General features: G+C 40.0%; 1 protein-coding gene across 1 annotated transcript in view; it reads left to right on the top strand.

Annotated features, from left to right (window-relative positions):
• Nek11 (NIMA related kinase 11) overlaps positions 1-4630 on the top strand; it is a 337064-nt gene extending 332434 nt beyond the window's left edge. Inside the window, exon 17 of the mRNA XM_027933893.2 lies at positions 3523-4630. Coding sequence (XP_027789694.2) covers positions 3523-3742 — 220 coding nt within the window. The 3' untranslated portion in view covers positions 3743-4630. The remainder of the gene's footprint in view (positions 1-3522) is intronic.
• The last annotated feature ends 7826 nt before the right edge of the window (positions 4631-12456 follow it).

The raw sequence follows: 12456 nt of genomic DNA, 5'->3' as shown, positions 1-12456 counted from the left end.
AAAGGGATAGCTGGGTCAAATTCCATTCTCAGCTTTCCAAGGAATCTCCATACTGCTTTCAATATTGGCTGCACTAATTTGCAGTCCCACCAGCAATGTATGAGTGTACCTTTTTCCCCACATCCTCGCCAACACTAATTATTGTTTGTCTTCCTAATAGCTGCCATTCTGACTGGAATGAGATAATATCTTAGAGTAGTTTAATTTCAATTTATCTAATTGATAGAGATGTTGAACATTTTCTCATATATTTATTGATTGATTGTATATCATCTTCTGAGAAGTGTCTGTTCAATTCCTTGGCCCATTTATTGATTGGATTATTTGTTTTTGGTGTTAAGATTTTTGAGTTATTTATATATCCTGGAGATTAGTGCTCTATTGATGGAGATCTGGGCCAACTGTTTCTTCTATTAGATTCATTGTCTCTGGTTTGATTCCCAGGTCCTTGATCCACTTTGAGTTAAGTTTTTTACATGGTGAGAGATAGGGGTTTAATTTCATTTTGTTGCATATGGATTTCCAGTTTTCCCAGCACTATTTGTTGAAGAGGCTATCTTTTCTCCAATGTATGTTTTGGTGGCTTGTCTAATATAAGATAACTGTAATTATGTGGGTTAGTCTCTGTGTCTTCTGTTATATACCATTTGTCTACCAGTCTATTTTGGTGCCAATACTATGCTGTTTTTGTTACTATTTCTCTATAGTACAGTTTAAGGTCTGGTATAGTGATGCCACCCGCTTCACTCTTCTTACTAAGGATTGCTTTAGCTATTCTGGGTCTCTTATTTTTCCAGAGGAATTTCATGGCTGCTTTTACTATTTCTATGAGGGATGTCATTAGTATTTTGATTGGAATTATATTAAATTTGTACAGTGCTTTTGGTAATAGTTATTTTGACAATATTAATTCTGCCTATCCAAGAACAAGGGATTTCTTTCCATCTTCTAAGGTCTTCTTTAATTTCTTCCTTTAGCATTCTGTAGTTTTCATGTTCATCAAGTTGATTCCCAAGTATTTTTTTTTTGAGGCTATTGTAAATGGAGTAGTTTTCCTTTCAGAGGAATTGTCATTGATATACAGAAATGCCTTTGATTTATGGGTGTTGATTTTATATCCTGCTACTTTGCTAAATTTATTTACTAGTTCTAAAAAATTTTGTGGTGGAATTTTTTGGGTCTTCTAGGTATAGAATCATATCATCAGAAAATAGTGCTGATTTGAGTTCTTCTTTTCCTATCCATATCCCTTTAATTTCTTTCATCAGTCTAACTGCTCTGGCCAGTGTTTCAAGAACCATGTTAAATAGTAGTGGTGAAAGAGGGCATCCCTGTCTTGTTCCAGTTTTTAGAGGGAATTCTTTCAATTTTTCTCCATTTAGATTGATATTGGCCTGGGACTTAGCATAGATGGCTTTTATAATGTTGAGATATGTTCCTTTTTTTATGATATGTTCCTTTTATCCCTAGTTTTTCTAGTGTTTTGAACATGAAGGAGTGCTTCGTTTTGTTGAATGCTTTTTCTGCATCTATTGAGATGATCATATGGTTCTTATCTTTAAGTCTATTGATGTGATGAATTACATTTATTGATTTCCAAATGTTGAACCAACCAAGGTTCATCCCTGGGATGAACCCCACTTGATCATGGTGCACTATCTTATTTATATGTTTTTGTATGCAATTTTCCAGAATTTTATTGAGAACTTTTGCATCTATGTTCATTAGAGATATTGATCTGAAATTTTCTTTCTTTGATGTGTCTTTGCCTGGTTTTTTGATTCAGGGTGATATTGGCCTCATGGAATGAGTTTGGAAATGCTCCCCTTTTTTCTATTTCATGAAATAAATTGAAGAGTCTTGGTATTAGCTTTTCATTAAAGGTCTTGTAGAACTTGGCTGTGTATCCATCTGGTCCTGGGCTTTTCTTGGTTGGTAGACTTCTGATGGCATCTTCTATTTCATCGTTTGAAATTGATCTATTTATATTGTGTATATCATCCTGATTCAATTTGGGCAAATCATATGACTAGAAATTTGTCGATGCCTTCAATATTTTCTATTTTATTGGAGTACAAGTTTTCAAAATAATTTCTAATTATCTTCTGTATTTCTGTAGTGTCTGTTGTGATATTTCCTTTTTCATCATGTAGGTTAATAATTTGAATTTTCTCTCTCCTTCTCTTCATTAGCATGGCTAAGGGTTTGTCAATTTTATTTATTTTTTCAAAGAACCAACTTTTGTTTTTTCAATTTTTTCTTTTGTTTAAATATCATTGATTTCAGCTTTGATTTTAATTAGTTCCTGTCTTCTAATACCTTTGTGTTGATTTGTTCTTCTTTTTCTAGGACTTTGAGATGTATTATTAATTCATTTATTGTTGGCTTTTTCTTCTTTTAAGTAATGAACTCCATGCAATGAACTTTCCTCTTAGTACTCCTTCATAGTGGCCAGAGATTTTGATATGTTGTATCTATGTTCTCATTCACCTCTCAGAATTTTTTAATCTCTTCTTTGATGTATTTTGCAATCCATTGTTTATTCAGTAGCATATTATTTAGTCTCCAGGTGTTGGAGTAGCTTTTATTTTTATTTTATCATTGATTTCTAATTTCATTCCATTATGACCTGCTAGAATACAGGGTAGTATCTCTACTTTTTTGTATTTGCTAAGAGTTGCTTTGTGGCATAATATATGGTCTATTTTAGAGAAGGATCCATGTGCTGCTGAGAAGAAAGTGTATTCACTCGTTGAGGATGAATATTCTATATATGTCAGTTAAGCTAAATTATTAATTATATTATTGAGTTCTATAGTTTTCTTTGTTTAGATTTTGTATGAAAGATCTATCCACTGGTGAAAGAGGTGTGTTAAAAATCATCCAGAATTATTGTATTGTCATCTATTTGACTTTTGAACTTGAGAAGATTTGTTTGATAAATATAGATGCTTCATTGTTTGGGGAATATAAATTTATTATTGTTAAGTCTTGTTGATGAATGGTTCCCTGAAGCAGTGTGAAATCTCCTTCTTTATTTCTTTTGTTTAACTTTGGCTTGAAGTCTACTTTATTTGATATAAGGATGGAAACCCCTGTTTGCTTCTGCAGTCTATGTGAGTGGTATGATTTTTCCCAACCTTTCACCTTCAGTCTGTGGATGTCTTTTCCTATGAGATGAGTCTCTTGGAGGCAGCATATAGTTGGGTCTTTTTGTGTGTGTGTGTGTGTGTTTGTGTGTGTGTTTAGATACACACATGAAGGCAAAAATTTACCTAAATTATCTACTGCTATATACACAATTCCTGGAAGTTTACTTGGAACATAACGGACATTCAAGGATTCTTCATTAAATAGTTTTGAATGTTTAGGGTGACATTGTATCTTACTTTTCTTTTTTCTAAATCCCAGGATGACAATGTTATTTATATAATCAAAAATTTCAAAACCACATTTTTTTTCAGGCCATCTCCATGGATAACTCTTTATAATAATTTCTTTTTTTTTTTTTTTTTTTGGCAGATTGGCCATGCAGAAGCTGGGAACACAAGTATTTGAGGAGGTCTACAATTACCTCAAGAGAGCAAGGCATCAGAATGCCAGTGAAACAGAGATCCGGGAGTGTCTCGAAAAAGTGGTCCCTCGGGCCAGTGACTGCTTTGAAGTTGACCAGCTTCTCTATTTTGAGGAACAGTTACTGACCACAATGAGGAAAGAACCCACTCTCCAGGACCCTCACTAAGGAACCATGACAAACAAGCAGAAGTTCAAGTAGACAAATTTCTGTGAAAATCCATGAACTGTATAAGCTGGACTTTATTATGGGAAATGGGCACATAACTGGTGCTCCCATCTTTAACTTCCATTCTTTAATGACTCCTTTAGGAGTAGTGAGCATGGCTGCCTGTTCTGGGAGTCAGAGGTCATATGTGTTGTTTGATCTCTGTCCTGAGATAAGCTTACAGATCAATCTTGGCATCCTGTAAGGGATTTCCCTCATGCGTGCCTCAGGGCTCCCATGAGGGTTGGATCGTCCCAATGATGGCCGAGGAGAAGCCAGCTGCTCTTTGCCATCTCTAGTTGGAGGACAGAGCTCAGGCCTGGCTGCCTTTAGTCTCAGTGAACTGTGACCAGCTTGCTTGGGAGAGCTGTTGGACACTGGCCTCTCTGACAAGCTGGGCTGCCCAGGAGTCAGACAGGCCTTTCTCTCCCCAATTATTATTTTTTTATTATTTACTGTTACTTGATTTTATATCTCACCTTCCTTTTCACCTTTTATTCTTCTGACACTAGTGATTCTAGCCTTCTTGCTATTTCCCCAACATGTTTTAGCTTTGGGGCCCAAATTCCCTTACCCCTGTATTTCCCTTTTTTCATGAGGGTCTCTGCTCAGATGACAGCTCCTCAGAAAGGTTTCTTTGCTCTCCCACTTTGCTTTCTCTTCATTTTGCTGAGCACCCATTTTTGGTCCATGTTTCCCTTACATGACCAGCAAGCAAGATGTACATGAATACAAAAACCTGGATTAAAATACAAAAAGCAATTCCCTTCTGGGATTTACTCCCCAGACTCATCTGTGGAGAACTGAAGATTTCTATTCATAATAAATATATATTCCACTGTTACAAAATCACCTATTTTATCTTTTCCTTATGTAAAAGTATCTTGTTAAATGTGACACTACTTTCAAATAATAGTTATTACTTAGTAGAGAGGAGAGGAGAAAGCACATGTGAGCTTTTCTCGATGGGTGGTGGGTACTGGGGATTGAACTCAGGGGCACTCGATCACTGGACCACATCCCCAGTCCTATTTTGTATTTTATTTAGAGACAGGGTCTCACTGAGTTGCTGAACACTTTACCATTGCTGAGGCTGGTTTTGAACTAGCAATCCTCCTGCCTCAGCCTCCTGAGCTGCTAGGATTATTGGCGCAAGCCACCACACGTGCTAATAGGAAAGAGACCTCAACCCAAGAAGAGCACTCCGGAGCCTCTTTGGCCTTTTATGACCAAATGGATTGCAGATAGGTCTGGAACAAGGGGGGCAACAGTAGAATTTAAGTTAATAAAAAGTTTCTAAGTCTTTCTGCTGATGGTTTTTACAACATTAGAGCAGAAGAAGGCTTGTACAAGTTGCTGGGTCTGACAAGGAAATTGTCAGAAATTTCAGTCTCTACCATCTTCCACAAACAGATTAACATGCTCAGATAATAATACTCTGCATTTTAAAATCTGTTTCTAAGGAGACAGGAACAAACAAAATATCTTACCCTTCAGAGATTTGTGTTGTATACCACATCAGGCTTATAAGAAAAGAGAGCTGGGGAAATATCATTCAGGATAATCATTTCTTATAAGAGAAGCTTACTTAAGTTTATCCTTCCTTTGGTTTACTGAAATGGGAGTTGGGAGCAAAACTTAACATGACTTGAAGAATATACCTCCTTATCATTACTACTTGGAAAATTCTTTCTCTTTTAGCTATATCCAGTCTTAATTTGGGGCCACTTCAATGTGGGAATTAATAACTAAATCAAAGAAATAGGAAGTTGCTTAGTATGAAACAGATAAAGGTATCAGGGGATAGCCTTGCTGCTTTATTAAAGAAAATGCACACACATACACATGTGCGTACACGCGCGCACACACACACACACACACACACACGTTTCACAAACTCCAATTGACCTTTCTGCTTTCTATTTATGCAGAGGAAATGCCACTAGCTATTTTGGGTGATGCAGAGATAAAGGGGAGTGATAGAAGTTAATTATTTAATGTCTTCGGGGCTGAGGCTGGAGCAAAAGCTTTAGGCGTATTATAAGGGAGTCCAGCCATCACAGTGGGCTCAGGATAAAGGAAGCAGACAAATTAAGCAGTAGCTCAAGGGGGAGGATGGCAGGGGACACAAAACAGTCTTTTAAGGTGATGGGAAGACTAATGGGTTAGAAGGGAATGGGGCCAGGCCACAAAGATGGTAAAGGAGCAGTAGTGAGACAATAAGGAGGAGAGGGGTGTGTGTATGTGTGAAAGAGAGGATGGGTGGGGGACAGGGCTGGGGTGGACACAGATTAAAGAATGTTCTCAAATAATTCTGCCACAACCGGTGTGATGGGGGGGAATTGAATGCTTTTGAAGACTTGGATTCTAAACTTAACTCTTGCCATTACCGTGTGATCTGGAGCAAGTCATTTCCTCTCCACCTGTTTCCTGCCTATGTCTAAACATTGCTGTAGAGAATCGAAATAGTGTAATGGGTTAAATCAAGTGAAATTGTCATTGTGGTTCAGCCTATTATGTAGAAGTGCTTCGAATGCTATAAAAAGCCCTCATCTTTGGAGGAGGAATCTTTCACTTTATTTTTAGGCTGCCTGATCTTCCATCATTAGTGTTTTACCCCTGAATGCTTCCTTAGGCTTCTAACATCCTGCTATTATCATACAAATGCACCCCCCCACGAGAAATAATAATAATCACTTTGACATTTTCAGCTGGCACTTGACGAGCTGGGAACCAACAAAGGAGTGAGAAAATCTCGCAGAGAGCAGCTCAGAAAAGACACACACACATTGCACCGGTCCTGGACATTGAGGACATGTCTTCAGACGTAGGCCTGTCACCCTATGGATTGAGCTACACTCACCTGTTCCTTTGTGATATTACCCCTTGCCCTGTTTGGGATAGAATGTTCCATGGAAACACTTTGTGTGTTCCTTTCCTTGCTCTGCCTTTGGGAGTGGCCTTCCTAGATGTCAGACAATGGGATGACAGCAGACATCAGGAAGCTAGACTCAGCCCCCTGAAACCTGACCCCTTGCCTCATTTGATATGGCTTCTCCTCAATAAAAGGGTTCAGCATGCGCTCTCTTGCTCTCTTTCTGCAGACCCTTAAGGTCAGAGGAGCCAACACAGGACCCCAAAGAAAAAGGTATCTCTGTCTCTTGTGTGGTTATTTCATGCAGCCCGGTTCCCCTGGTGTGACCCTGAGTGTTATAGTCGTGAGGAACGGGACATCTCCCCACCCTGCCTATGGAACTTCAAAGTAATCATCACCAGACCCCAGGATTCCCAGTAGTTCTTTTCTAATTTTATCAGGAAGTTTATAAATTTGGTTCAACAAATATGCATTATAAAAATAAGGTCTTCACAAATATTCACTAGAAGTACCATAATCAGGGTTTGAATGTCCCCACCCAGACTGAGGTTGAAATTCAATCCCCATTGTGAGGTAGTGAGAGGTGGCACCAGGAGTGACCTTTAAGAGGTGATGAAATCGTGAGGTCTCTACCCTTACAGATGATCCATTAATGAAGTGATGGGTTCATGGGCTATGGTTTTTCTCCAGAGTGGGTGTGTTATAAAAATCAGTTTGGCTTTGTCTCTTTTAGGCAGCCTTCTCACTATGTGATGCCCTGGGCCACCTTAGGTCTCTGCAGAGTCCCTCACCAGGTGTGGCTCCTTGATCTTGGACCTCCCAGCCTCTAGAACCATGATCTGAATAGAACTTTATTTTTTAAAAAAAAATCACCCAGTCTGTGGTGTTCACTTACAGCAACAGAAAACAGACTGAGACATCCAGAATTGAAAACCTGACTCCAGCAGGAATATTGTCAAAGTAAATTTGTAGGTCTACTACGGGAGACAGTCTTTCTATAGCTAGAAACATGTTTGTCTTTCCAAATACTGTGAATTTTCCTGCCTCAGGAGCTTGAATTTTCCAGCTCAATTCTTCTCTCCCTATACCCTTGACAGTTGTCACTTTTGTAGTTTTCAATATTTTGCCAACTACTTCACTCCGAGTTTGGCTATGGAACTTGTCCTGTCTGAGTGATGAACTCAGAGGCTGGAAATGTGTTGGTGCAGTTGGCTCTGTTCACCTGCACATCTGTCATCACCAGTTAGCTCCCAGATTAGAAGACGATGATAAGAGACTTGGAGCAGAGAGCTCTGGAGGTAACCCACAGAATGATGCAACGTCACCCCAGCCAATATGGAATAGAGCAAAAGTCACTTTGGGCAATCTGCAAACTTCTGAGCAAGAAACCAGTGTTTGTTATTATATGCTGTTCAGGTTTTGTGACTGTTTGTTATGCAGCAATATTATGGCAACAAGCTAACCAATGTCTTCCCTCTCCAAACATTATTTTCTCTAACACTAAATCCTCAAGTTATATGCTTTTTGGCATTAATTTTTGTTGATCTGGGGAAAGTTTTATCACCAATGAAATGACTGTGACTTCTGGGCTGGGGATGTGGCTCAAGCGGTCGCATGCTCGCCTGGCATGCGTGCGGCCCGGGTTTGATCCTCAGCACCACATACAAACAAAGATGTTGTGTCCGCCAAATACTAAAAAATAAATATTAAAATTCTCTCTCTCCCTCTCTCTTTATAAATAAATAAATAAATAAATAAATAAATAAATAAAGATGTTGTGTCCACCGAAAACTAAATAAAAAACATTAAAAAAAATTCTCTCTCTTAAAAAAAAATGACTGTGACTTCTTAGAAAAATAAATAGGGATATCCCTTTTCTAAACAGCCCAGGTGAACCATGCATGCTTTCTTTCCTGGCTTTTAGCACGTACTTAAAGGCAACACTCACTGGGAGCATGGAGCTTACCTGGACCATCTTTTCTGAAGCTATGGTCTAATTCTTCTTTATATTTCAACTTAACATGTATTGAGTTCCCATCTTGTACCAGGCTCTAAATTTAGGCATACACTTTTGAGAGATAAGAATTTACGAGAGCTTCCAATCACTCCTGCAAGGTAGGCGGGCCTGCTGAGAGGCAGAGCTGCCCCCTCCCCCTGCGCCGGCAAGGTAGACAGAACTGTGACCACCCACAGAACAGGCCCAGCGGCCTGCTGAGGGGCAGAGCCGCCCCCCACCCCCTGCGCCTGCCAGGTAGGCGGAACTGTGACCACCGACAGAAAAGGCACAGTGGCCCGCGGAGGAGCAGAGCTTCCAATCACTCCTGCAAGGTAGGCGGGCCTGCAACCCACCGGCAGAAGAGGAGCAGCGGCCTGCTGAGAGGCAGAGCCGCCCCCTCCCCCTGCGCCAGCAAGGTAGACGGAACTGTGACCACCCACAGAACAGGCCCAGCGGCCTGCTGAGGGGCAGAGCCGCCCCCCACCCCCTGCGCCTGCCAGGTAGGCGGAACTGTGACCACCGACAGAAAAGGCCCAGTGGCCCACGGAGGGGCAGAGCTGCCAACCACGCCTGCAAGGTAGGCGGGCCTGCGACCCACCGGCAGAACAGGCGCAGCGGCCTGCTGAGAGGCAGAGCCGCCCCCTCCCCCCGCGCCTGCAAGGTAGACGGAACTGTGACCACCAACAGAACAGGCCAGACCTGCAACCGACAGACAGAACAGGCCCAGTGGCCTGAGGAAGGGTAGAGCCGCCCCCCCCCCCGCGTCTGCAAGGTAGGCGGACCTGCGACCCACCGGCAGAACAGCCCCAGAGGCCTGCAGAGGGGCAGTGCCGCTGCCTGCGCCTGCAAAGTAGGCAGAACTGCGACCACCGACAGAACAAGCCTAGCAGCCCACAGAGGGACAAAGCCGCCACCCGCGCCTGCAAGGTAGGCGGACCTGCTACCGACCGGCAGAGCAGGCCCAGCGGCCTGCCGGCGTGGTAGGCACATTGCCCCAATTGGAGGAGGGGGAGAGCCGCCACCCGCGCCTGCGAGGGAGACTTTGCAACTATACAAGACCAATATAAATATATAGGGGGAAAATTCAATAGCACAACAGTTTCACCAAGTAGAAAGGAACGCGAACAGTATGAAGAGACAAGGAAAGAAAGGACCACAAACAATGCAGGTGAACTCAACGTTAGAAGAGGTAATAGCTGCAGCTGATGGAATGTCAGATAAAGAATTCAGGATATACATGCTTCAGATGATCTGGAGTCTCAAGGAAGACATCAGACAGCAAAATCAGACAATGAAAGATCACTTCAACAATGAATTACATAAACAAATCCAAGAAGCAAAAGATCAACTATACAGGGAGATAGAGGTTATAAAAAACAAACAGAAATCCTAGAAATGCAGGAAGCAATAAACCAACTTAAAAACTCAATTGAGAATACTACCAGCAGAGTAGAACACTTAGAAGATAGAACATCAGACAATGAAGACAAAGTATTTCAACTTGAAAAGAACATAGACAGCTCAGCAAGACTGTTAAGAAACCATGAGCAGAACATCCAAGAAATATGGGATAACATCAAGAGACCAAATTTAAGAGTCATTGGGATACAGGAAGGCACAGAGTTTCAAACCAAAGGAATGAGCAATCTATTCAATGAAATAATACGAGAAAACTTCCCAGACTTGAAGAATGAGACAGAATCCCAAATCCTAGAAGCCTACAGGATGCCAAATGTGCAAAATCATAAGAGACCCACACCTAGACACATTATAATGAAGATGCCCAACATACAGAATAAGGAGAGAATTTTAAAAGCTACAAGAGAAAGGAAGCAGATTACATTTAGGGGTAAGCCAATCAGGATAACAGCTGATCTTTCAACACAGACTCTGAAAGCTAGAAGATCCTGGAATAACATATTTCAAACACTGAAAGAAAATGGGTTCCAACCAAGAATTGTGTATCCAGCGAAATTAAGCTTCAGGATGGAGGATGAAATTAAAACCTTCCACGATAAACAAAAGTTAAAATAATTTGCAGCTAGAAAACCATCTCTTCAAAATATCCTCGGCAAAACATTACAGGAAGAGGAAATGGAAAATAACAATGAAAACCAACAGTGGGAGGTAGGACAGTAAAGGGGGCGAAAATAATCAAAGAGGAAAACAAACCATCTTTAGTAACAGAAATAAACAAATATGGCTGGAAGAACAACCCATATCTCAATAATAACCCTAAATGTTAACGGCTTAAACTCACCAATTAAGAGACACAGGCTAGTAGAATGGATCCCAAAACAAGACCCAACAATATGCTGCCTACAGGAGATGCATTTGATAGGAAAAGACATACATAGGCTGAAGGTGAAAGGTTGGGAAAAATCATATCACTCATATGGACTTCGGAAACAAGAAGGTGTGTCCATACTCATATCAAATAAAATAGATTTCAAGCCCAAGTTAATCAAAAGGGATAAAGAGGGACACTACATACTGCTCAAGGGAACCATACACCAACAAGACATAACAATCATAAATATATATGCCCCTAACAATGGTGCAGCTATGTTCATCAAACAAAATCTTCTCAAGTTCAAGAGTCTAATAGACCACCATACAATAATCATGGGAGACTTCAACACACCTCTCTCACCAATGGACAGATCTTCCAAACAAAAGTTGAATAAGGAAACTATAGAACTCAATAACACAATTAATAACCTAGACTCAATTGACATATATAGAATATACTACCCAACATCAAGCAGTTACACTTTTTTCTCAGCAGCACATGGATCCTTCTCAAAAATAGATCATATATTATGTCACAGGGAAACTCTTAGACAATATAAAGGAGTAGAGATAATACCATGCATCTTATCTGATCATAATGGAATGAAACTGAAAATCAACGATAAAAGAAGGAAGGAAAAAGCATACATCACTTGGAGAATGAACAATAGGTTACTGAATGATCAATGGGTTATAGAAGACATCAAGGAGGAAATTAAAAAATTCTTAGAGATAAATGAAAACACAGACACAACATATCGGAATCTATGGGACACATTGAAAGCAGTTCTAAGAGGAAAATTCATTGCGTGGAGTTCATTCCTTAAAAAAAGAAAAAACCAACAAATAAATGATCTCATACTTCATCTCAAAATCCTAGAAAAAGAAGAGCAAAACAACAGCAAAAGAAGTAGAAGGCAAGAAATAATTAAAATCAGAGCTGAAATTAATGAAATCAAAACAAAAGAAACAATTGAAAAAATTGACAAAACTAAAAGTTGGTTCTTTGAAAAAATAAACAAAATTGACAGACCCTTAGCCATACTAGCAAAGAGAAGAAGAGAGAGAACTCAAATTACTAACATACGGGATGAAAAAGGCAATATCACAACAGACACTTCAGAAATACAGAAGATAATCAAAAATTATTTTGAATCCTTATACTCCAATACATTAGAAGATAGTGAAGGCATAGATAAATTTCTTAAGTCATATGATCTGCCCAGATTGAGTCAGGAGGATATAGACAACCTAAACAGACCAATATCAATTGAGGAAATAGAAGAAACCATCAAAAGACTACCAACTAAGAAAAGCCCAGGACCGGATGGGTATACAGCAGAGTTTTACAAAACCTTTAAAGAGGAACTAATACCAATACTTTTCAAGCTACTTCGGGAAATAGAAAAAGAGGGAGAACTTCCAAATTCATTCTACGAGGCCAACATCACCCTGATACCTAAACCAGACAAAGACACTTCAAAGAAAGAAAACTACCGACCAATATCTCTA

The sequence above is a fragment of the Marmota flaviventris genome, chromosome 8, assembly GCF_047511675.1.
Source record: "Marmota flaviventris isolate mMarFla1 chromosome 8, mMarFla1.hap1, whole genome shotgun sequence".
Classification (NCBI taxonomy): Eukaryota; Metazoa; Chordata; class Mammalia; order Rodentia; family Sciuridae; genus Marmota; species Marmota flaviventris.
This window is presented reverse-complemented; position numbering and strand designations above follow the sequence as displayed.